The sequence below is a fragment of the Ammospiza caudacuta genome, chromosome 36 (genome assembly GCF_027887145.1).
Source record: "Ammospiza caudacuta isolate bAmmCau1 chromosome 36, bAmmCau1.pri, whole genome shotgun sequence".
Lineage (NCBI taxonomy): Eukaryota > Metazoa > Chordata > Aves > Passeriformes > Passerellidae > Ammospiza > Ammospiza caudacuta.
This window is the reverse complement of record NC_080628.1, coordinates 1,045,904-1,072,398: the sequence shown is the minus strand read 5'-3', so window position 1 is coordinate 1,072,398 and position 26,495 is coordinate 1,045,904. Positions and strand designations below refer to the sequence as shown.

At 56.2% G+C, this 26,495-nt stretch overlaps 1 protein-coding gene across 1 annotated transcript in view; it reads left to right on the top strand.

Moving 5' to 3' along the window:
- The window catches only part of LOC131570649 (polyunsaturated fatty acid lipoxygenase ALOX15B-like), a 29,088-nt gene extending 3,645 nt beyond the window's left edge, over positions 1-25,443 (top strand). Inside the window, exons 2-15 of the mRNA XM_058823022.1 lie at positions 962-1,376; positions 2,370-2,465; positions 3,008-3,089; positions 3,807-3,923; positions 5,914-6,017; positions 7,027-7,199; positions 7,577-7,720; positions 11,112-11,315; positions 14,240-14,326; positions 17,328-17,497; positions 19,224-19,345; positions 20,328-20,428; positions 23,451-23,621; positions 25,224-25,443. Coding sequence (XP_058679005.1) covers positions 962-1,376; positions 2,370-2,465; positions 3,008-3,089; positions 3,807-3,923; positions 5,914-6,017; positions 7,027-7,199; positions 7,577-7,720; positions 11,112-11,315; positions 14,240-14,326; positions 17,328-17,497; positions 19,224-19,345; positions 20,328-20,428; positions 23,451-23,621; positions 25,224-25,403 — 2,166 coding nt within the window. The 3' untranslated portion in view covers positions 25,404-25,443. The remainder of the gene's footprint in view (positions 1-961; positions 1,377-2,369; positions 2,466-3,007; positions 3,090-3,806; positions 3,924-5,913; positions 6,018-7,026; positions 7,200-7,576; positions 7,721-11,111; positions 11,316-14,239; positions 14,327-17,327; positions 17,498-19,223; positions 19,346-20,327; positions 20,429-23,450; positions 23,622-25,223) is intronic.
- The last annotated feature ends 1,052 nt before the right edge of the window (positions 25,444-26,495 follow it).

Below are 26,495 nucleotides of genomic sequence, written 5' to 3'. Positions count from 1 at the left end.
CAGGTGACACAGTGTTGTCCCCATACAGGTGACACAGTACCAGGTGTGCGTCCCCCGTCCCCTGGGGCGCCTCCTGCTCCTCCAGGTGCACAGTGACAGTGACACAGTGACAGTGACACAGGTGACACAGTGACAGTGACACAGGTGACACCATGATCGTGACAGTGACAGCGACACAGTGACAATGTCCCCAATGACAGTGACACAGGTGACACAGGTGACACAATAACAGTGACACAGGTGACACCATGATCATGACAGTGACAGTGACACAGTGACAATGTCCCCAATGACAGTGACACTGGTGACGCAATGACAATGACAGTGATTGTCACACAGGTGACACAGTGACAGTGACACAGGTGACACAGGTGACACAGTGACAGTGACACAGGTGGCACCATGATCATGACAGTGACAGCGACACAGTGACAATGTCCCCCATGACAGTGACACAGGTGACGCAATAACAGCGACACAGGTGACGCAATGACAATGACAGTGACAGGCACACAGGTGACACAATGGCATTCACACAGGTGACACAGGTGACACAGTGACAGTCACACAGGTGACACAGGTGACACAATGGCATTCATACAGGTGACACAGGTGACACAGTGACAGTCACACAGGTGACACAGGTGACACAATGGCAGTCACACAAGTGACACAGGTGACACAATGGCAGTGACACAGGTGACACAATGGCATTCATACAGGCGACACAGGTGACACAATGACAATCACACAGGTGACACAATGGCATTCACACAGGTGACACAGTGACACAGGTGACACAATGGCATTCACACAGGTGATACAGGTGACACAATGATATTCACACAGGTGACACAGCGACAGTGACACAGTGACAGTGACACAGGTGACACAGGTGACACAGCGACAGTGACACAGGTGACACAGGTGACACAGTGACACTGTTTCTGTCCCCGTACAGGTGACAGAGTACCAGGTGCGCGCCCCCCGTCCCCTGGGGCGCCTCCTGCTCCTCCAGGTGCACAAGGGGCCCTGCGGGGGCCTCCCCGAGAGCTCCTGGTACCTGGAGCGCGTCACCGTGTGGGGACAGCGCGGGGACACACCCGGGGACGCACCTGGGGACACACCTGGGGACAGCCCCGACACCTCGGACAGCGAGGACAGCGCTGGGGACAGCGAGGACAGCGAGGAGGAGGAGGAAGAGGAGGAGGAGGAGGAAGAGGAGGAGGAGGAGGGGACAGGTGACAATGAGGGGACAGGTGACACCGAGGAGGGGACAGGTGACGCCCTGGAGGAGGAGCCGGAGGAGGAGGAGCCAGAGGAGGAGGAGGAGGAGCCGGAGGATGGCACAGGTGACATCGGTGATGACAGCGAAGGTGAGGGCACAGGTGGCACTGATGGCACAGGTGACACTGTGATGGCACAGGTGGCACTGTGATGGGACAGGTGGCACTGATGGCACAGGTGACACTGTGATGGCACAGGTGGTACTGATGGCACAGGTGACACTGAGGGCACAGGGGATGTCACCCCCGCAGATAACACTGTGATGGCACAGGTGGCACTGTGATGGCACAGGTGGCACTGATGGCACAGGTGACACTGTGATGGCACAGGTGGCACTGAGGGCACAGGGGATGTCACCCCTACGGGTGACACTGTGATGGCACAGGTGACCCTGTGATGGCACAGGTGGCACTGTGATGGCACAGGCGACACTGTGATGGCACAGGTGACACTGTGATGGCACAGGTGGCACTGAGGGCACAGGTGACACTGTGATGGCACAGGTGGCACTGAGGGCACAGGTGATGTCACCCCTGCAGATAACACTGTGATGCCACAGGTGACACTGATGGCACAGGTGGCACTGTGATGGCACAGGCGACACTGTGATGGCACAGGTGACACTGTGATGGCACAGGCGACACTGTGATGGCACAGGTGACCCTGTGATGGCACAGGTGACACTGTGATGGCACAGGTGACACTGATGGCACAGGTGGCACTGATGGCACAGGTGGCACTGAGGGCACAGGTGATGTCACCCCTGCAGATAACACTGTGATGCCACAGGTGACACTGATGGCACAGGTGGCACTGTGATGGCACAGGTGGCACTGATGGCACAGGTGGCACTGATGGCACAGGTGACACTGTGATGGCACAGGTGGCACTGATGGCACAGGTGACACTGTGATGGCACAGGTGACACTGTGATGGCACAGGTGATGTCACCCCCGCAGATAACACTGTGATGGCACAGGTGACATCAGCCCCCCAGGTGACACCTGTGCCAGTACAGGTGACATCACACACCTGTGCCAGTACAGGTGACGTCACCCACAGGTGACCCTGTGTCCCCGCAGGTGACCCCGATGACGTCACTCACCTGGGCCCCTTCCACTTCCCGTGCTATCGATGGCTGCAGGGGTTTGGCACCTGGGAGCTGCCCGAGGGCACAGGTGGGCACACACCTGGGACACACCTGGGACACACCTGGGGACATTGGGGACACACCTGGGACACACCTGGGACACACCTGGGGACATTGGGGACACACCTGGGACACACCTGGGACACACCTGGGGACATTGGGGACACACCTGGGACACACCTGGGGACATTGGGGACACACCTGGGACACACCTGGGACACACCTGGGGACATTGGGGACACACCTGGGACACACCTGGGACACACCTGGGGACATTGGGGACACACTTGGGTACACCTGGGGAAATTGGGGACACACCTGGGGTCATTGGGGACACACCTGGGACACACCTGGGGACATTGGGGACACACCTGGGACACATCTGGGGACATTGGGGACACACCTGGGTACACCTGGGGACATTGGGGACACACTTGGGTACACCTGGGGACATTGGGGACATCTGGGGACACCTGGGGACATTGGGGACACACCTGGGACACACCTGGGACACACCTGGGGACATTGGGGACACACCTGTGCCGCACCTGTGCCGCGGTGTCCCCGCAGCCACCACGCCGGCCATGGAGCGACACCCGCGGCTGCAGAGACAGCGCCGGAGACACCTGGTGCAGCAGCGGCGGCGGTACAGGTGAGCACAGGTGCGAGTGTGACACTGCCAGGTGTGAGTGTGACACTGCCAGGTGTGAGTGTGACACTGCCAGGTGTGTGTGATACCCTCAGGTGTGTCTGTGACACTGCCAGGTGTGTGTGAGTGTGACACACCCGGTGCAGCAGCGGCGGCGGTACAGGTGAGCACAGGTGTGAGTGTGACACTGCCAGGTGTGAGTGTGACACCCTCAGGTGTGTGTGTGACACTGCCAGGTGTGAGTGTGACACTCTCAGGTGTGAGTGTGACACCCTCAGGTGTGAGTGTGACACTGCCAGGTGTGTGTGTGACACTGCCAGGTGTGTGTGAGTGTGACACTGCCAGGTGTGTGTGTGTGACACACCCGGTGCAGCAGCGGCGGCGGTACAGGTGAGCACAGGTGTGAGTGTGACACTGCCAGGTGTGAGTGTGTCCCCAGGTGTGCCCAGGTGTGCCCAGATACACTCAGGTGTGTCCGTGTGTCTGTCCCAAGTGTGTCTGTGTATCCCAGGTGTGCCCAGGTGTGTATCCCAGGTGTGTATCCCAGGTGTGCCCATATGTGTATCCCAGGTGTGCCCAGGTGTGTCAGTGTATCCCAGGTGTGCCCAAGTGTGTATCCCAGGTGTGTATCCCAGGTGTGTATCCCAGCTGTGCCCAGGTGTGCCCAGGTGTGCCCAGGTGTGCCCAGGTGTGCCCAGGTGTGTCTCTGTCCCTGTCCAGGTTGGCCCCGTTTGCCCCCGGGCTGCCCTGGGCGCTGCCCCTGGGGACGCCGCTGGACCCCGACCTGAGCTACAGCTGGGCCAAGGCCTCGGCCTTCTACCTGCGGGGCAGCGCCGCGTGAGTGACCCTGAGTGACCCTGAGTGACCACTGAGTGACCACTGAGTGACCATGGACTGACCACTGACCCCTGAGTGACCACTGACCATCACTGACCCACACTGACCAACCCCGACCTGAGCTACAGCTGGGCCAAGGCCTCGGCCTTCTACCTGCGGGGCAGCGCCGCGTAGTGACCCTGAGTGACCCTGAGTGACCACTGAGTGACCACTGAGTGACCCTGAGTGACCGCTGACCATCCCTGAGTGACCCTGAGTGACTGCTGAGTGACCATCGACTGACCACTGAGTGACCCTGAGTGACCCTGAGTGACCACTGACCCACCCTGAGTGACCACTGAGTGACCCTGAGTGACCCTGAGTGACCACTGAGTGACCACTGAGTGACCATGGACTGACTACTGACCCCTGAGTGACCACTGAGTGACCACTGAGTGACCATGGACTGACCACTGACCCCTGAGTGACCACTGAGTGACCACTGACCCACCCTGAGTGACCCTGAGTGACCCTGAGTGACCACTGAGTGACCACTGAGTGACTACTGAGTGACCCTGAGTGACCCTGAGTGACCACTGAGTGACCACTGAGTGACCCTGAGTGACCCTGAGTGACCACTGAGTGACCACTGAGTGACCCTGAGTGACCCTGAGTGACCGCTGACCATCCCTGAGTGACCACTGAGTGACCCTGAGTGACCCTGAGTGACCACTGAGTGACCACTGAGTGACCATGGACTGACCACTGACCCCTGAGTGACCACTGAGTGACCACTGAGTGACCCTGAGTGAGCACTGACCCACCCTGAGTGAGCCTGAGTGACCACTGAGTGACCCTGAGTGACCCTGAGTGACCACTGACCATCCCTGACCATCCCTGAGTGACCACTGAGTGACCCTGAGTGACCCTGAGTGACCACTGAGTGACCATGGACTGACCGCTGACCCCTGAGTGACCACTGAGTGACCGCTGAGTGAGCACTGAGTGACCGTGGACTGACTGCTGACCACTGACCAGCGGCCGGACACAACGCACAATATTGGGCTAAAGGCTGTCAACCCACGACAGCCCCCAATGTCCCCAATGTCCCCAAATGTCCCCAAATCCCCCCAATGTGTCCCCAATGTGTCCTCAATCCCCCAATGTCCCCACTGTCCCCAATGTCCCCACTATCCCCGTTGTCCCCAATCCCCCCAATGTCCCCACGGTCCCCAATGTCCCCAATGTCCCCAGTGTCCCCAAATGTCCCAAATCCCCCATTGTCCCCAGTGTCCCCAATGTGTCCTCAATCCCCCAATGTCCCCACTGTCCCCACTGTCCCCAATGTCCTCAGTGTCCCCACGGTCCCCATTTGTCCCCAATGTCCCCACGGTCCCCAATCCCCCCAATGTCCCCACTGTCCACAATGTCCCTACGGTTCCCATTGTCCCCAATGTCCCCAATCCCCCCAATGTCCCCAGTGTCCCCAAATGTCCCAAATCCCCCTAATGTCCCCAGTGGCCCCAATGTGTCCTCAATCCCCCACTGTCCCCACTGTCCCCACTGTCCCCATTGTCCCCAATCCCCCCAATGTCCCCACTGTCCCCATTGTCCCCAATGTCCCCAAATGTCCCCACGGTCCCCAATGTCCCCACGGTTCCCATTGTCCCCAATGTCCCCAATCCCCCCAATGTCCCCAGTGTCCCCAAATGTCCCAAATCCCCCATTGTCCCCAGTGTCCCCAATGTGTCCTCAATCCCCCATTCTCCCCACTGTCCCCACTGTCCCCAATGTCCCCAATGTCCCCAAATGTCCCAAATCCCCCAATGTCCCCACTGTCCCCAATCCCCCCAATGTCCCCAATGTCCCCAGTGTCCCCAATGTGTCCTCAATCCCTCAATGTCCCCAATGTCCCAATGACCCTAAATGTCCCCAATGTCCGCAATGTCCACAATGTCCCCACTGTCCCCAATGCCCCCAATGTCCCCACTGTCCCCCTTGGTGTCCCCAGGAACCTGGAGGCCAAGCTCCGCGGGTTCCTGGCCAGGCCCTGCTCGTGGCCCAGCGTGGAGGCGATGACGCGAGTGTTCCGCTGCTTCCACACGCCCGTCACCGGTGGGGACACCAGCGGGGACACTGGGGACACTGGGGACATTGGGGACACTGGGGACACTGGGGACATTGGGGAGAGTGGGGGGATTGGGGACATTGGGGACATGGGTGACATTGTGGGGATTGGGGACAGTGGGGACATTGGGGGATTGGGCTGTTGGGGGCATTAATGGGGACATTGGGGACTCTGGGGACTGTGGGGACATTGGGGATATTGGGGACACGGGGGACATTGGGGGCATTGGGGACATTGGGGACAGTGGGGGGATTGGGGTCAATGGGGACATTGCGGGGATTGGGGACAGTGGGAACTTTGGGGACACTGGGGGATTGGGCTGTTGGGGGCATTAATGGGGACATTGGGGACAATGGGGACCGCAGGGACATTGGGGACAGTGGGGACGTTGGGGACATTGGGGGATTGAGGACACTGGGGACACTGGGGGGATTTGGGACATTGGGGGACACCTGGGGACACTGGGGACATTGGGGAAATTGGGGACCATGGGGACATTGGGGATATTGGGGACAGTGGGGGCAATGGGGACATTGGGGACATTGGGGACATTGGGGGCAATGGGGGCAATGGGGACATTGGGAACATTGGGGACATTGGGGGGATTTGGGGACATTGGGGAGGATTGGGGGATTTGGGGATATTGGGAAAAATGGGGGAAAATTGGGAAAAAATGGGATTGGGAATCAAGGGGACAGTGGGGACATTGGGGACATTGGGGCATTGGCGACGTTTGGGGACACTTAGGGGATTTGGGACTTTGGGGGACACCTGGGGACATTGGGGACACTGGGGGGATTGGGGGACACTGAGGGGACAGTGGGGACATTGGGGACAAAATCCCCCCAATGTCCCCAATGTCCCCAATGTCCCCAATCCCCCCAATGTCCCCAACATCCCCAATGCCCCCAATGTCCCCAACATCCCCAATGTCCCCAATGTCCCCAACAATGTCCCCAACAATGTCCCCAACGCTGTCCCCAACGCTGTCCCCAGAGTACGTGGTGCGGCACTGGCAGTCGGACGCGTTTTTCGGGGAGCAGTTCCTGAGCGGGGTGAACCCCGTCCTGCTGCGCCGCTGCCGCCGCCTGCCCCCCAACTTCCCGGTCACCGGGGACATGGTGGCACCGACCTTGGGGACAGGGACGGACCTGCAGCGCGAGATGGAGGTGAGTGAACCCAAAAAAACCCCAAAAAAACCCCAAAAAACCGCCCCAAAATAGCCCAAAATAATCAAAATCCCATAAACACCCCAAAAAAACCCCCAAATCTGGTGGCTCCAGATTTGGGGGCAGGGACGTCCCTGAGCCAGGAGATGGAGGTGACACCAGGGGTACCCCAAGATTTTTGGGGTGCCCCTGATTTTGGGGTGTCGGGATTTGGGTTTTTTTCCAAAATTTGGGGTTTTTTCGCAGAATTTTGGGTTTCTTTCCGCAGAATTTTGGGGTTTTTTCGCAGAATTTTGGGGTTTTTTCGCACAATTTTGGGGTTTTTTCACAGAATTTCGTTCTTTTTGGGGTCCCCCTGATTTCGGGGTGCCCCCCAGGCAGGGAACATCTACCTGGCCGATTATGGGGTGCTGCAGGGGCTCCCCACAGCCACCATCGACGGGCGCCCCACCTTCGTGGCCGCCCCCCTGTGCCTGCTGCACCAGCGCCCCGACGGAGAGATGCTGCCCCTGGCCATCCAGGTGAGCCAGAAACCCCAAAAAACGCCCCAGAAACCCCCAAAAACACCCCAAAAACCTCAAAAACCTCAAAAACCTCAAAAACCGACCCCAAAAACCGACACAAAGAACTCCAAAAACCCCAAAAAGGGACCCTAAAAACCAACGCCAGAAACCCTAAAAGTGACCCCAGAAACCCCAAAAACTGACCCCAAATACCTCAAAAACCGACCCCAAGAACCCCAGAAACCCCAAAACCGACCCCAAAAACCCCAAAAAGGGACCCCAAAAAGGGACCCCAAAAACCCCAGAAAGGGACCCCAAAAACCCCAAAAACCGACCCCAAAAACCCACCCCAAAAACCCCCAAAATGACCCCAAAACCGACCCCAAAAACCCCAAAAACCAACCCCAAAAACCCCAGAAAGGGACCCCAAAAACCTCGAAAACTGACCCCAGAAACCCTAAAAATGACCCCAAAACCCTCAAAAACCGACCCCAAAAACCCCACAAACCCCAAAAAGGGACCCCAAAAACCCTAAAAACCGATGCCAAAAACCCTAAAAACCAATGCCAAAAACCCCAAAAAGGGACCCCAAAAACCCCAAAAACCCCAAAAACCGACCCCAAAAACCCCAAAAACCTCAAAAAGGGACCTCAAAAACCAACCCCAAAAACCTCAAAAACCGATCCCAGAAACCCTAAAAATGACCCCAAAAACCCCCAAAACCTCAAAAACTGACCCAAGTAACCCCAAAACCGACCCCAAAAACCCCAAAAAGGGACCCCAAAAACCCCAGTAACCCCAAAAACCCCAAAAAGGGACTCCAAAAACCCTAAAAACTGACGCCAAAAACCCTAAAAATGACCCCAAAAACCCCAGAGACCCCAAAAACCCCAGAAACCCCAAAAAGGGACCCCAAAAACCCTAAAAACCGATGCCAAAAACCCTAAAAATGACCCCAAACACCCCCCAAACCCCAAAAAGGGACCCCAAAACCCCTAAAAACCGGCCCCAAAAACCGACCCCAAAAACCCCAAAAAAAAACCTCACAAACCCCAAAAAACCCCAAAAACCAACCCCAAAAATCCTCAGAGGGGGACATTTTTGGGGTTCCTCTGACCATTTTTGGGGTGTCCTTTCTGACCCTTTTTGGGGTTCCTGTGCCCGTTTTTGGGGTTTCTCTGCCCGTTTTTGGGGTGTCCTTTCTGACCATTTTTGGGGTCATTTCTGACCGTTTTTGGGGTGTCCCTTCTGACCCTTTTTGGGGTCCCCCTGACCATTTTTGGGGTGTCCTTTCTGACCGTTTTGGGGGTTCCTGTGCCCGTTTTTGGGGTTTCTCTGACCATTTTTGGGGTGTCCCTTCTGACCATTTTTGGAGTTTCTCTGACCATTTTTGGGGTCCCCCTGCCCATTTTTGGGGTTCCTCTGACCATTTTTGGGGTTTCTCTGACCATTTTTGGGGTTTCTCTGCCCGTTTTTGGGGTTCCTGTGCCCGTTTTTGGGGTCTCCTGACCATTTTTGGGGTTTCTGTGCCCGTTTTTGGGGTTCCTGTGCCCGTTTTTGGGGTCCCCCTGACCCTTTTGGGGTCCCTGTGAGGATTTAGGGGTGCCCATTTTTGGGGGTTCCCTGACTGTTTTTTGGGGTTCCCTTTGTCCCTTTTGGGGTCCCTTTGAGGTGCAAACATTTGGGGTCCCTCTGATGGTTTTGGGGTGCCCTTTTTGGACCATTTTTGGGGTTTCTCTGCCCGTTTTTGGGGTTCCTGTGCCCGTTTTTGGGGTCCCTGTGCCCGTTTTTGGGGTTTCTCTGCCCGTTTTTGAGGTTTCTCTGCCCGTTTTTGGGGTGTCCCTTCTGACCATTTTTGGGGTTCCTGTGCCCGTTTTTGGGGTTCCTCTGACCATTTTTGGGGTGTCCCTTCTGACCATTTTTGGGGTCCCCCTGACCATTTTTGGGGTGTCCTTTCTGACCGTTTTGGGGGTTCCTGTGCCCGTTTTTGGGGTCTCCTGACCATTTCTGGGGTTCCTGTGCCCGTTTTTGTGGTTCCTGTGCCCGTTTTTGGAGTTTCTCTGACCATTTTTGGGGTGTCCTTTCTGACCGTTTTTGGGGTTCCTATGCCCATTTTTGGGGTTCCTGTGCCCTATTTTGGGGTTTCTCTGCCCGTTTTTGGGGTTTCTCTGCCCGTTTTTGGGGTGTCCTTTCTGACCATTTTTGGGGTCATTTCTGACTGTTTTTGGGGTGTCCTTTCTGACCATTTTGGGGTGTCCCTTCTGACCCTTTTTGGGGTCCCCCTAACCATTTTTGGGGTGTCCTTTCTGACCGTTTTGGGGGTTCCTGTGCCCGTTTTTGGGGTTCCTATGCCCATTTTTGAGGTTCCTGTGCCTGTTTTTGGGGGTTCTCTGACCATTTTTGGGGTTCCCCTGACCATTTTTGGGGTGTCCTTTCTGACCGTTTTTGGGGTGTCCTTTCTGACCATTTTTGGGGTGTCCTTTCTGACCGTTTTTGGGGTGTCATTTCTGACCATTTTTGGGGTGTCCTTTCTGACCGTTTTGGGGGTTCCTGTGCCAGTTTTTGGGGTCTCCTGACCATTTCTGGGGTTTCTGTGCCCGTTTTTGGGGTTCCTATGCCCATTTTTGGGGTTCCTGTGCCCGTTTTTGGGGTTTCTCTGCCCGTTTTTGGGGTGTCCTTTCTGACCATTTTTGGGGTGTCCCTTCTGACCATTTTTGGGGTTTCTCTGACCATTTTGGGGTGTCCTTTCTGACCATTTTGGGGTTCCCAGCTGTCGCAGCAGCCCGGCCCCGCGTCGCCGGTGTTGGTGCCCCAGGACCCGCCGTGGCTCTGGGCCCTGGGAGGATTTTGGGGTGCATGTGAGGGTTTTGGGGTGTCCTTTCTGACCGTTTTTGGGGTCCCCTTCCCTTTCAGGTTTCCCCTGACCCTTTTGGGTTCCCTTTGGCCCTTTTGGGGTACGAAAATTTCGCGTTTTCGCTGACAGTTTGTGACAGTTTTAGGGTTTCTCTGACCATTTTTGGGGTGTCCTTTCTGACCGTTTTGGGGGTTCCTGTGCCCGTTTTTGGGGTTCCTGTGCCCGTTTTTGGGGTTTCTCTGACCATTTTTGGGGTGTCCCTTCTGACCATTTTTGGGGTTTCTCTGACCATTTTTGGGGTAATTTCTGACCATTTTGGGGTGTCCCTTCTGACCCTTTTTGGGGTCCCCCTGACCATTTTTGGGGTGTCCTTTCTGACCGTTTTGGGGGTTCCTGTGCCCGTTTTTGGGGTGTCCCTTCTGACCCTTTTTGGGGTCCCCCTGACCATTTTTGGGGTGTCCTTTCTGACCATTTTTGGGGTGTCCCTTCTGACCATTTTTGGGGTTTCTCTGACCATTTTTGGGGTGTCCTTTCTGACCATTTTGGGGTTCCCAGCTGTCGCAGCAGCCCGGCCCCGCGTCGCCGGTGTTCGTGCCCCAGGACCCGCCGTGGCTCTGGGCCCTGGCCAAGGCCTGGGTGCGCAGCTCCGAGTTCCACGTGCACGAGGGGCTGACGCACCTGCTGCGCGCGCACCTGCTGGGAGAGGTGTTCGCCCTGGCCACGCTGCGGCAGCTGCCGCCGCAGCACCCGCTCTTCAAGGTAAGAACCCCCGAGAAACCCTGAGAAAAACCCCAAAAAAATCCCCCAAAAAAATCCCCAAAAAATCCCATTCGGAAACCTCAAAAAATCCCAAAAAGCCCTGAGAAAATCCCCCAAAAAATCCCCCAAAAAATCCCCCAAAAAATCCCCAAAAAATCCCCCCCCCAAAAAATCCCCCCCCAAAAAAATCCCCCAAAAAATCCCCAAAAAAATCCCATTCCGCAAGCTCAAAAAACAAAAAAATCCCATTCTGAAACCCCAAACCGCAGCACCCGCTCCTCAAGGTAAAAACCCCAAGAAAACCCTGAAAAAATCCCCAAAAAATCCCAAAAAAAACCCAAAAAATCCCATTCCGAAAGCTTAAAAAATCCCAAAACCCCCCCAAAAAAATCCCATTCTGAAAGCTCAAAAAACAAAAAAATCCCATTCTGAAACCCCAAACCGCAGCACCCGCTCTTCAAGATAACCCCAAAAAAAACCTCAAAAAACCCCTGAAAAATCCCCAAAAAATCCCCAAAAAAATCCCCAAAAAATCCCCAAAAAAACCCCAAAAAATTCCCATTCTGAAACCCCAAACCGCAGCACCCGCTCTTCAAGGTAAAAACCCCCGAAAAAATCCCAAAAAAATCCCCAAAAAATCCCCAAAAAATCCCCAAAAAAATCCCCAAAAAATCCCAAAAAAAATCCCAAAAAAAATCCCCAAAAAAATCCCAAAAAAAAATCCCCAAAAAATCCCCAAAAAATCCCCAAAAAAATCCCCAAAAAAACCCCAAAAAATTCCCATTCTGAAACCCCAAACCGCAGCACCCGCTCTTCAAGGTAAGAGCCCCAAAAAACCCTGAGAAAAAATCCCAAAAAAATCCCCGAAAAGTCCCCAAAAAATCCAAAAAAATCCCCCAAAAAATCCCCAAAAAAATCCCCAAAAAATCCCAAAAAAATCCCCAAAAAATCCCCAAAAAAACCCCAAAAAATTCCCATTCTGAAACCCCAAACCGCAGCACCCGCTCTTCAAGGTAAAAACCCCCGAAAAAATCCCCAAAAAATCCCCAAAAAATCCCCAAAAAATCCCCCAAAAAATCCCCCAAAAATCCCAAAAAAAATCCCCAAAAAAATCCCCAAAAAAATCCCCAAAAAATCCCCAAAAAAATCCCCAAAAAAATCCCAAAAAAATCCCCAAAAAATCCCATTCTGAAACCCCAAACCGCAGCACCCGCTCTTCAAGGTAAAAACCCCCGAAAAACCACGAGAAAAAATCCCGAAAAAATCCCCGAAAAAATCCCCAAAAAAATCCCCAAAACATCCCCAAAAAAATCCCAAAAAAAATCCCAAAAAAAATCCCCGAAAAATCCCCAAAAAATCCCCAAAAAATCCCCCAAAAAATCCCCAAAAAAATCCCCAAAAAAACCCCAAAAAATTCCCATTCTGAAACCCCAAACCGCAGCACCCGCTCTTCAAGGTAAAAACCCCCGAAAAACCACGAGAAAAAATCCCGAAAAAATCCCCGAAAAGTCCCCAAAAAATCAAAAAAAATCCCCCAAAAAATCCCCAAAAAATCCCCCAAAAAATCCCCAAAAAATCCCCAAAAAATCCAATTCCGCAAGCTCAAAATTTCCCCATTAATTTCCCCATTAATTTACCCAATAATTTCCCAATTAATTTCCCCGTTTATTACCCCATTTATCACCCAATTTATTGCCCCATTTATTACCCCATTAATTGCCCCGTTTATTGCCCCCATTAATTACCCCCTCATGAATTAATTGCCCCGTTAATTGCCCCCATCCAGCTGTTAATACCCCACACCCGGTTCACGGTGCAGATCGGGGGTACCCATTAATTTCCCCATTAATTTCCCCATTAATTTCCCCATTCATTACCCCATTTATTGCCCCATTTATTGCCCCATGTATTGCCCCCAGTAATTACCCCCACGTTAATTAATTGCCCCGTTAATTGCCCCCCCAGCTGTTAATACCCCACACCTGGTTCACGGTGCAGATCGGGGGTACCCATTAATTTCCCCATTAATTGCCCCATTAATTTCCCCATTAATTCCCCCATTACTTTCCCCATTCATTACCCCATTAATTGCCCCATTTATTGCCCCCATTAATTACCCCCTCATGAATTAATTGCCCCGTTAATTGCCCCCCCAGCTGTTAATACCCCACACCTGGTTCACGGTGCAGATCGGAGGTACCCATTAATTTCCCCATTAATTCCCCCATTACTTTCCCCATTCATTACCCCATTAATTGCCCCATTTATTGCCCCCATTAATTACCCCCACATTAATTAATTGCCCCGTTAATTGCCCCCATCCAGCTGTTAATACCCCACACCCGGTTCACGGTGCAGATCGGGGGTACCCATTAATTTCCCCATTAATTACCCCATTAATTTCCCCATTAATTTCCCCATTAATTACCCCATTTATTGCCCCGTTTATTGCCCCCATTAATTACCCCCTCATGAATTAATTGCCCCGTTAATTGCCCCCCCAGCTGTTAATACCCCACACCCGGTTCACGGTGCAGTTTGGGGGTACCCATTAATTTCCCCATTAATTACCCCATTAATTTCCCCATTAATTTCCCCATTAATTTCCCCATTAATTCCCCCATTACTTTCCCCATTCATTACCCCATTAATTGCCCCATTTATTGCCCCCATTAATTACCCCCACATTAATTAATTGCCCCGTTAATTGCCCCCATCCAGCTGTTAATACCCCACACCCGGTTCACGGTGCAGATCGGGGGTACCCATTAATTTCCCCATTAATTACCCCATTAATTTCCCCATTAATTTCCCCATTAATTTCCCCATTAATTTCCCCATTAATTACCCCATTTATTGGCCCGTTTATTGCCCCCATTAATTACCCCCTCATGAATTAATTGCCCCGTTAATTGCCCCCCCAGCTGTTAATACCCCACACCCGGTTCACGGTGCAGATCGGGGCCCTCGCCCGGCGCTTCCTGCTCAACCCCGGGGGGGTCTTTGACCGGGTAAGGGGGGGGCAAATTGTGGGTCTGGGGGCTTCAATGGGGTCTGGGGGCTTCAATTGGGTCTGTGGGCTTCAGTTGGGTCTGGGGGCTTTAATGGGGTCTGGGGGCTTCAGTGGGGTCTGGGGGTTTCAATTGGGTCTGGGGGCTTCACTTGGGTCTGGGGGCTTTGATTGGGTCTGGGGGCTTCGATTGGGTCTGGGGGCTTCAGTTGGGTCTGGGGGCTTTGATTTGGTCTGGGGGCTTCAGTGGGGTCTGGGGGCTTCACTTAGGTCTGGGGGTTTCACTTGGGTCTGGGGGCTTCAGTTGGGTCTGGGGGCTTCAGTTGGGTCTGGGGGTTTCAATTGGGTCTGGGGGCTTCGATTGGGTCTGGCGGTTTCAATGGGGTCTGGGGGCTTCAATTGGGTCTGGGGGCTTTGATTGGGTCTGGGGGCTTCAGTTGGGTCTGGGGGCTTCAATTGGGTCTGGGGGCTTTGATTGGGTCTGGGGGCTTCAGTTGGGTCTGGGGGCTTTAATGGGGCCTGGGGGCTTCAGTGGGGTCTGGGGGTTTCACTTGGGTCTGGGGGCTTCAGTTGGGTCTGGGGGCTTCGATTGGGTCTGGGGGTTTCAATTGGGTCTGGGGGCTTCACTTGGGTCTGGGGGTTTCACTTGGGTCTGGGGGCTTCGATGGGGCAATAATGGGGGGGTATTGGGGGGCACCGTGGGTCTGGGGGCTTCCATGGGGTCTGGGGGCTTCAATTGGGTCTGGGGGCTTCAATGGGGCAATAATGGGGGCACATTTAGGGGTCTGGGGGCTTCAGTGGGGCACATTGTGGGTCTGGAGGCTTCAATTGGGTCTGGGGGCTTCGATGGGGGTCTGGGGGCTTCCATGGGGCACATTGTGGGTCTGGGGGCTTCCATGGGGTCAAGGGGGGGTATTGGGGGGCACAGGGGGCACCGTGGGTCTGGGGGCTTCAATGGGGCAATAATGGGGGGCACATTTGGGGTATTGGGGGGTCTGGGGGCTTCCGTGGGGCACATTGTGGGTCTGGGGGCTTCCATGGGGCAATAATGGGGGGCACTGGGGGTATTGGGGGGGTATTGGGGGGCACAGGGGGGCACATTGTGGGTCTGGGGGCTTCAGTTGGGTCTGGGGGCTTCAGTGGGGCACATTTGGGGTATTGGGGGGTCTGGGGGCTTCAATGGGGCCCTGTGGGTCTGGGGGCTTCCGTGGGGCACTAATGGGGGGGTATTGGGGGGCACTGTGGGTCTGGGGGCTTCCATGGGGTACATTGTGGGTCTGGGGGCTTCAATTGAGTCTGGGGGCTTCAATGGGGCACATTGTGTGTCTGGGAGGCACATTGTGGGTCTGGGGGCTTCGATGGGGCACATTGTGGGTCTGGGGGCTTCAGTGGGGTCTGGGGGCTTCCATGGGGCAATAATGGGGGGGTATTGGGGGGCCCTGTGGGTCTGGGGGCTTCAGTGGGGCACTAATGGGGGGCACTGGGGGTATTGGGGGAGTCTGGGGGACACAGGGGGGCACATTGTGGGTCTGGGGGCTTCAATTGGGTCTGGGGGCTTCGATGGGGCACATTGTGGGTCTGGGGGCTTCAGTGAGGTAATAATGGGGGGGTATTGGGGGGCACAGGGGGCACCGTGGGTCTGGGGGCTTCAATGGGGCAATAATGGGGGGCACATTTGGGGTATTGGGGGGTCTGGGGGCTTCCGTGGGGCACATTGTGGGTCTGGGGGCTTCAATGGGGCAGTAATGGGGGGCACTGGGGGTATTGGGGGGTATTGGGGGGCACAGGGGGGCACATTGTGGGTCTGGGGGCTTCAATTGGGTCTGGGGGCTTCAGTGGGGCACATTGTGGGTCTGGGGGCTTCAATGGGGCAATAATGGGGGGGTATTGGGGGGCACTGTGGGTCTGGGGGCTTCAATGGGGTCTGGGGGCTTCCGTGGGGCACTGGGGGGCACTGGGGGGGGCGGGATTTGGGGCACAATTGGGGCATTTTGGGTGGGAAACGCGGGAATTCTGTGGGGTTTGGGCGGGAATTCCGGGATTTTGGGCGGGAATTGGGGGATTTTGGGCGGGAATTCCGGGATTTTGGGCGGGAATTTTGTGGGGTTTGGGCGGGAATTTCGGGATTTTGGGCGGGAATTTCGGGGTTTTGGGCTGGAATTGGGGGATTTTGGGCTGGAATTCCGGGATTTTGGGCGGGAATTCCGGGATTTTGGGCAGGAATTTCGGGATTTTGGGCGGGAATTCCGGGATTTTGGGCTGGAATCGCGGCATTTTGGGTTGGAATTTCGGGATTTTGGGCTGGAATTTCGGGATTTTGGGCTGGAATTCCGGGATTTTGGGTGGGAATTTCGGGGTTTTGGTGGCACCGGGGTGGCACCGCCGTGTGTCCCCAATGTCCCCAATGTCCCCTCGGTGTCCCCAGGCGGTGGCGCTGGGTGGGCGGAGCCTGCTGGCACCGAAGGGGCGGGATTTGGGTGGGATTTTGGTTGGATTTGGGGCAGAATCGCGGCATTTTGGGCTGGAATTTCGGGATTTTGGGCGGGAATTTCGGGGTTTTGGTGACACCGGGGTGGCACCGCCGTGTGTCCCCAATGTCCCCAATGTCCCCTCGGTGTCCCCAGGCGGTGGCGCTGGGTCTGCTGGCACCGAAGGGGCGGGATTTGGGGCAGAATCGCGGCATTTTGGGCTGGAATTGGGGGATTTGGGGCTGGAATTTCGGGATTTGGGGCTGGAATTTCGGGATTTTGGGCGGGAATTTCGGGGCTTTGGTGACACTGGGGTGGCACCGCCGTGTGTCCCCAATGTCCCCAATGTCCCCTCGGTGTCCCCAGGCGGTGGCGCTGGCTCTGCTGGCACCACTGGGGCGGGATTTGGGCTGGAATTGGGGGATTTTGGGCTGGAATTGGGGGATTTTGGGCGGGAATTTCGGGGTTTTGGTGGCACCGGGGTGGCACCGCCGTGTGTCCCCGGTGTCCCCAATGTCCCCTCGGTGTCCCCAGGCGGTGGCGCTCGGCCGGCGCGGGCTGCTGGCGCTGGTGGCGCGGGGGCTGCGGGCGCTGCGCTGGCGCTCGCTGGTGCTGCCGCGGGACCTGCGGCACCGCGGGGTGGCGGCCACCAGGGGGCACCACTTCGGCAGCGACGCCACCCAGGTGTGGCGCGCCATCCGCAGGTGGGGACACCCACGGTGTCACCTCAGTGTCACCTCAGTGTCCCATCAGTGTCACCCCAGTGTCCCCAATGTCCCCCCAATGTCCTCAATGTCCCCATTAATGTCCCCAATGTCCCCAGTGTCCCTAAGGTCACCCAGGTGTGGCGCGACATCCGCAGGTGGGGACACCCACGGTGTCACCTCAGTGTCACCTCAGTGTCACCTCAGTGTCTCTTCAGTGTCACCCCAGTGTCCCCACTGTCCCCTCAGTGTCACCTCAGTGTCACCTCAGTGTCCCCAGTGTCTCCTCAGTGTCCCCTCAGTGTCCCCAGTGTCCCCTCAGTGTCCCCTCAGTGTCCCATCAGTGTCACCCCAGTGTCCCCAATGTCCCCCCAATGTCCTCAATGTCCCCATTAATGTCCCCCATGTCCCCAGTGTCCCTAAGGTCACCCAGGTGTGGCGCGCCATCCACAGGTGGGGACACCCACGGTGTCACCTCAGTGTCACCTCAGTGTCCCCAGTGTCACCTCAATGTCCCCCCAGTGTCCCCAATGTCCCCCCAATGTCCTCAGTGTCCCCAATGTCCCCAGTGTCCCTAAGGTCACCCAGGTGTGGCGCGCCATCCGCAGGTGGGGACACCCACGGTGTCACCTCAGTGTCACCAGTGTCCCCTCAGTGTCACCAGTGTCCCCTCAGTGTCCCCTCAGTGTCCCCAGTGTCTCCTCAGTGTCACCTCAGTGTCCCCAATGTCCCCATTAATGTCCCCAGGTCACCCAGGTGTGGCGCGCCATCCGCAGGTGGGGACACCCACAATGTCCCCATTAATGTCCCCAATGTCCCCAATGTCCCCTGAGTGTCCCCGTTAATGTCCCCAATGTCCCCTCAGTGTTCCCAGTGTCCCCTCAGTGTCCCCATTAATGTCCCCAATGTCCCCACTGTCCCCAATGTCCCCATTGCTGTCCCCAGGTTTGTCACCTCCATCGTGTCCCTCTGTTACCGATGTTACGCCGATGTCCAGCAGGACCCCGAGCTCCCCAGTGTCCCCAATGTCCCCATTGCTGTCCCCAATCCCCCAGTGTCCCCAATGTCCCTGCTGTCCCCAATGCCCCCAAAATCCCCAGTGTCCCCATTGCTGTCCCCATTGATGTCCCCAATGTCCCCAATCCCCCAAATGTCCCCAATGTCCCCAATGTCCCCATTGCTGTCCCCAAGGTGTCCCCAGTGTCCCCATTGCTCTCCCCAGGTTTGTCACCTCCGTGGTGTCCCTGTACTACCCGGGTGACGCCGACGTCCAGCAGGACCCCGATGTCCCCAACATCCCCGGTGTCCCCAATGTCCCCATTGATGTCCCCAGTGTCCCCAGTGTCCCCAGTGTCCTCAATGTCCCCACTGTCCCCAACATACCCAATGTCCCCTTTGCTGTCCCCAGTGTCCCCAATGTCCCCAACATCCCCACTGTCCCCAGTGTCCCCAAGGTGTCCCCAAATCCCCCCAACATCCCCAGTGTCCCCATTGATGTCCCCAATGTCCCCAGTGTCCCCATTGATGTCCCCAATGTCCCCAGTGTCCCCAATCCCCCCAATGTCCCCAATGTCCCCATTGATGTCCCCAGTGTCCCCAATGTCCCCAGTGTCCCCAAGGTGTCCCCAATCCCCCCAGTGTCCCCAGTGTCCCCAAGGTGTCCCCAATGTCCCCAATGCCCCCAACATCCCCAGTGTCCCCAAGGTGTCCCCATTGCTGTCCCCAGGTTTGTCACCTCCGTGCTGTCCCTGTACTACCCGGGTGACGCCGACGTCCAGCAGGACCCCGAGCTCCAGGCCTGGGTGGGCGAAATCTTCACCAGGGGCTTCCTGGGCAGGAGGAGCTCAGGTGGGCACGGGGGGCACCGCGGGTGGGCGCAGGTGGGCTCAGGTGGGCTCAGGTGGGCACGGGGGGCACCGCGGGTGGGCGCAGGTGGGCTCAGGTGGGTTTAGATGGGCACAGGTGGGTTCAGGTGGGCTCAGGTGAGCACGGGGGGCACCTCAGGTGAGCACAGGTAGGTTCAGGTGGGCACAGGTGGGCTCAGGTGAGCTCAGGTGGGCACAGGTGGGTTCAGGTGGCACCTCAGGTGGGCACAGGTGGGCACGGGGGGCACCTTAGGTGGGCTCAGGTGGGTTCAGGTGGGTTCAGGTGGGTTTAGATGGGCACGGGGGGCACCTCAGGTGGGCTCAGGTGGATTCAGGTGGGCACAGGTGGGTTTAGCTGGGCACAGGGGGCACCTCAGGTGGGCACAGGTGGGTTCAGGTGGGTTCAAGTGGGCTCAGGTGGGCACAGGTGGGCACGGGGGGCACCGCGGGTGGGCGCAGGTGGGCTCAGGTGGGTTTAGATGGGCACAGGTGGGTTCAGGTGGGCTCAGGTGAGCACAGGAGGCACCTCAGGTGGGCACAGGTGGGCTCAGGTGAGCACAGGTGGCACCACAGGTGGGCTCAGGTGGGTTTAGATGGGCACAGGGGGCACCTCAGGGTGGGCACAGGTGGGCACAGGTGGGCTCAGGTGGGCTCAGGTGGGTTTAGGTGGCTCCACAGGTGGGTTCAGGTGGGCACAGGGGGCACCTCAGGTGGGCACAGGTGGGTTCAGGTGGGCACAGGGGGCACCTCAGGTGGGCACAGGTGGCTTTAGATGGGCACAGGTGGCTCCTCAGGTGGGCTCAGGTGGGCACAGGTGACCCTTGAGGTGACCCCGGGTGACCCCAGGTGACCCCTGAGGTGGACACAGGTGGGCACAGGTGGGTTCAGGTGGGCACAGGTGGGCTCAGGTGGGCACAGGTGACCCCTGAGGTGACCCCGGGTGACCCCGGCCGTGCCCGTGCCAGGTGTCCCCTCCCGCCTGGACTCCGTGCGCGGCCTCGTCACCTTCGTCACCACCGTGATCTACACCTGCTCTGCGCACCACGCGGCCACCAACAGCGGCCAGGTGAGTGACCACTGACCACTGACCACCCAGAGTGACCACTGACCACTGACCACTGACCACTGACCACTGACCTGAGTGACCACTGACCACTGACCACTGACCTGAGTGACCACTGACCACTGACCACTGACCCACCGTGATCTACACCTGCTCTGTGACCACGCGGCCACCAACAGCGGCCAGGTGAGAGTGACCACTGACCACTGACCACTGACCACTGACCACTGACCACTGACCACTGACAACTGACCACACTGACCACAGTGACCACTGACCACTGACCACTGACCACTGACAACTGACCACACTGACCACTGACCACAGTGACCACTGACCACAGTGACCACTGACCACTGACCACACTGACCACTGACCTGAGTGACCACTGACCACTGACCACAGTGACCACTGACCACACTGACCACCCAGAGTGACCACTGACCACCCACACTGACCACTGACCACAGTGACCACTGACCACTGACCACTGACCTGAGTGACCACTGACCCCTCAGAGTGACCACTGACCCACCGTGATCTACACCTGCTCTGCGACCACACGGCCACCAACGGCGGCCAGGTGAGAGTGACCACTGACCACTGACCACTGACCACTGACCTGAGTGACCACTGACCACCCAGAGTGACCACTGACCACTGACCACCCACACTGACCACTGACCTGAGTGACCACTGACCACTGACAACTGACCACTGACCACTGACCACCCACACTGACCACTGACCACTGACCTGAGTGACCACTGACCACCCAGAGTGACCACACACTGACCTGAGTGACCACTGACCACTGACCACTGACCACTGACCCACCATGATCTACACCTGCTCTGTGACCACGCGGCCACCAACAGCGGCCAGGTGAGAGTGACCACTGACCACTGACCACTGACCACTGACCTGAGTGACCACTGACCACCCAGAGTGACCACTGACCACTGACCACCCACACTGACCACTGACCTGAGTGACCACTGACCACTGACCACTGACCACTGACCCACCGTGATCTACACCTGCTCTGCGACCACGCGGCCACCAACGGCGGCCAGGTGAGAGTGACCACTGACCACTGACCACTGACCACTGACCACTGACAACTGACCACACTGACCACAGTGACCACTGACCACTGACCACTGACCTGAGTGACCACTGACCACTGACCCACCGTGATCTACACCTGCTCTGCGACCACGCGGCCCCCAACGGCGGCCAGGTGAGTGACCACTGACCACTGACCACTGACCTGAGTGACCACTGACCACTGACCACAGTGACCACTGACCACAGTGACCACTGACCACACTGACCACCCAGAGTGACCACAGTGACCACTGACCACTGACCGCCCAGAGTGACCACACACTGACCAGAGGGACCACACACTGACCACTGACCCCTCAGAGTGACCACAGTGACCACCCAGAGTGACCGCACACTGACCAGAGTGACCACTGACCACACACTGACCACAGTGACCACCCAGAGTGACCACTGACCACTGACCCCTCAGAGTGACCACTGACCACCCTGAGTGACCACACACTGACCACTGACCACCCAGAGTGACCACAGTGACCACCCAGAGTGACCACACACTGACCAGAGTGACCACTGACCACTGACCTGAGTGACCACTGACCACACTGACCAGAGTGACCACACTGACCGCAGTGACCACAGTGACCACTGACCACAGTGACCGCCCAGAGTGACCACTGACCCCTCAGAGTGACCACTGACCACTGACCACAGTGACCACTGACCTGAGTGACCACTGACTGCTCATAGTGACCACTGACCACCCAGAGTGACCACAGTGACCACTGACCACTGACCTGAGTGACCACTGACCACAGTGACCACAGTGACCACTGACATTGGGGTCCCTCTCCCCATTTTTGGGGTCTCTTTTCCTGTTTTTTCCCATTTTCGGGGTTCCCGAGTCTGATTTTGGGTCTCTTTTCCCATTTTTGGTCACTTTGAGCTCTCTCACATTGGGGTCTCTCTCCCCCCATTTTTGGGGTCTCTTTTCCCATTTTCGGGGTCTCTCTCCCCATTTTCGGGGTCCCCGACTCCGATTTCGGGGTCCCTGACTCTGATTTTGGGTCTCTTTTCCCGTTTTTGGTCACTTTGAGCTCTCTCACGTTGGGTTTTCTCTCCCCCCATTTTTGGGGTCTCTTTTCCCATTTTTGGGGTCCCTCTCCCCATTTTCGGGGTCCCCGACTCCGATTTCGGGGTCTCTGACTCTGATTTTGGGTCTCTTTTCCCATTTTTGGTCACTTTGAGCTCTCTCAGGGTTTTCTCTCCCCCATTTTGGGTTCTCTCTCTCCCCCATTTTTGGGGTCTCTTTTCCCATTTTCGGGGTCCCTCTCCCCATTTTCGGGGTCCCTGACTCTGATTTCGGGGTCCCCGAGTCTGATTTTGGGTCTCTTTTCCCATTTTTGGTCACTTTGAGCTCTCTCACATTGGGGTCTCTCTCCCCCCATTTTTGGGGTCTCTTTTCCCATTTTTTCCCATTTTTGGGGTCTCTTTTCCCATTTTTCCCCATTTTCGGGGTCCCCGACTCTGATTTTGGGGTCCCCGACTCTGATTTTGGGGTCTCTGACTCTGATTTTGGGTCTCTTTTCCCGTTTTTGGTCACTTTGAGCTCTCTCACATTGGGTTTTCTCTCCCCCCATTTTTGGGGTCTCTTTTCCCATTTTCGGGGTCCCTTTCCCCATTTTTGGGGTCCCTCTCCCCATTTTCGGGGTCCCCGACTCTGATTTCGGGGTCCCCGAGTCTGATTTTGGGTCTCTTTTCCCATTTTTGGTCACTTTGAGCTCTCTCACATTGGGGTCTCTCTCCCCCCATTTTTGGGGTCTCTTTTCCCGTTTTTTCTCATTTTCGGGGTCCCTCTCCCCATTTTCGGGGTCCCTGACTCTGATTTTGGGGTCCCTGACTCTGATTTCGGGGTCCCCGAGTGTGATTTTGGGTCTCTTTTCCCGTTTTGGGGCAGTTTGAGCTCTCGGCCTTCCCCCCCAACGCCCCGGCCGCCATGCGGGCGCCCCCTCCCCAGTCCAAGGCCGCTCTGAGCGAGCGCGAATTCCTGGAGGCTCTGCCGGCCATGAACACCTCGGCCACGGTGCTGGCCGTGCTCTGGGTGCTCAGGAACGAGCCCATGGACATGGTGAGACCCCTCCCCAAATTTGGAACCCGGGCCCTGAGACCCCTCCCCAAAATAACCCAGCAAAACCCCCCAAAAAAACCAAAAAAACCCAAATAATGCACCCTAAAACACCCCAAATCCACACAGAACTGACCCAAAACCGACCTAAACCAACCCAAACCAACCCCCTGAGACCCCTCCCCAAATTTGGAACCCGGGCCTTGAGACCCCTCCCCAAAATAACCCAGAAAAACCCTCCAAAAAAACCCAAAAAACCCCAAATAATGCACCCAAAACTGACCCAAACCAACCCAAAACCCACCCAAACCAACCCAACCCAACCCCCTGAGACCCCTCCCCAAATTTGGAACCCGGGCCCTGAGACCCCTCCCCAAAATAACCCAGAAAAAACCCCAAAAAGACCCCAAAAACCTCAAAAAACCAACCCAAAACTGACCCAAACCCACCCAAACCCACCCAAACCCACCCAAACCCACCCAAACCCCTGAGACCCCTCCCCAAATTCTCCCCCCAGCGACCCCCGGGCCGTTACCCCAGTGCTCCCAGCGCTCCCAGTTCATCCCAGTTCGTCCCAGTTCATCCCAGTTCACCCCAGTTCATTCCAGTAACCTCAGTTTGTCCCAGTTTGTCCCTCCCAGTCCATCCCAGTCCATCCCAGTTCGTCCCAGTAACCCCAGTTTTCCCCCCAGCGCCCCCTGGGCCGTTACCCCAGTGCTCCCAGTTCATCCCAGTTCACCCCAGTAACCCCAGTTCATCCCAATTCCTCCCAGTTCATCCCAGTCCATCCCAGTTTGTCCCTCCCAGTCCCTCCCAGTCCATCCCAGTTCCCTCCCAGTTTGTCCCAGTCCCTCCCAGTCCCTCCCAGTTCCTCCCAGTCCACCCCAGTCCATCCCAGTCCACCCCAGTTCACCCCAGTAACCCCAGTCTGTCCCAGTTCATCCCAGTCTGTCCCAGTCCATCCCAGTCCATCCCAGTTCCCTCCCAGTCCATCCCAGTTCCTCCCAGTCCCTCCCAGTTCCTCCCAGTCCCTCCCAGTTCCTCCCAGTCCATCCCAGTCCCTCCCAGTCCATCCCAGTCCCTCCCAGTCCATCCCAGTCCATCCCAGTTCACCCCAGTTCATCCCAGTTCACCCCAGTGCTCCCAGTCTGTCCCAGTTCATCCCAGTTCCTCCCAGTCCACCCCAGTCCATCTCAGTCCACCCCAGTTCACCCCAGTAACCCCAGTCTGTCCCAGTTCATCCCAGTCCATCCCAGTTCATCCCAGTAACCCCAGTTTGTCCCTCCTGGTCTGTCCCAGTCCCTCCCAGTCCCTCCCAGTTCCATCCCAGTTCCCCCCAGTCCCTCCCAGTCCCTCCCAGTCCATCCCAGTCCATCCCAGTCCATCCCAGTTCCATCCCAGTCCATCCCAGTTCCTCCCAGTCCATCCCAGTCCATCCCAGTTCCTCCCAGTCCATCCCAGTCCATCCCAGTTCCATCCCAGTCCATCCCAGTCCATCCCAGTCCCTCCCAGTTCCATCCCAGTCCATCCCAGTCCCTCCCAGTCCCTCCCAGTTCCTCCCAGTCCCTCCCAGTCCCTCCCAGTAACCCCAGTTTTTCCCCCCAGCGCCCCCTGGGCCGTTACCCCGACCGTCACTTCACCGAGGGCGCCCCCCGGGCCCGGATCCGGCGTTTCCGGCGCCGCCTGCGCCGAATCTCCCGCGGGATCCGGGCCCGGAACGCGGCCCTGGAGAGACCCTACCCCTACCTGGACCCCGAGAGCATCGAGAACTCCGTGGCCATCTGAGGGACGCCCCAAAATCAGCCCAAAATCACCCCAAAATCACCCCAAAAATATCCCAAAATATCCCAAAAATACACCCCGAAAATAGCCCAAAATCCACCCCAAAAATATCCCAAAATCAGCCAAATATACACCCCAAAAATATCCCAAAATCAGACAAAAATACACCCCAAAAATATCCCCAAAATATCCCAAAATACACCCCAAAAATATCCCAAAATACACCCCAAAAATATCCCAAAATCACCCCCAAAAATATCCCCAAAATATCCCAAAAATATACCCCAAAAATAGCCCAAAATCACCCCAAAAATATCCCAAAATCACCCCCAAAATATCCCAAAATGCACCCCAAAATATCTCCAAAATATCCCAAAAATTCACCCCAAAATATCCCAAAATCACCCCCAAAAATATCCCAAAATCACCCCAAAAATATCCCCAAAATCACCCCCAAAAATATCCCCAAAATATCCCAAAACCACCCCAAAATTATACCAAAATCAGCCAAAAATCCACCGCAAAAATATCCCAAAATCACCCCAAAAATATCCCAAAACCACCCCAAAATCACCCCAAAATTTTCCCAAAATTTTCCCAAAATTACCCCAAAATCCACCCCAAAAATTTCCCAAATTTCTCCAAAAATTCCCCAAAAATTCCCCAAATTTTCCCCAAAAATTCCCCAAAATTTTCCCAAAATGCCCCAAAGTTCCCCCAGGATCGAGAATGGCGATGGAACCGTGACGTGCCCAGTGTGGCACTGGTGTGTACTGGTTTGTACTGGTTTGTACTGGTTTGTACTGGTCTGTACTGGTCTGTACTGGTTTGTACTGGTTTGTACTGGTTTGTACTGGTCTGTACTGGTTTGTACTGGTCTGTACTGGTTTGTACTGGTTTGTACTGGTCTGTACTGGTCTGTACTGGTCTGTACTGGTCTGTACTGGTTTGTACTGGGAACCGTTACTGGTCTGTACTGGTTTGTACTGGTTTGTACTGGTCTGTACTGGTTTGTACTGGTTTGTACTGGTTTGTACTGGTCTGTACTGGTTTGTACTGGTTTGTACTGGTCTCTACTGGTTTGTACTGGTTTGT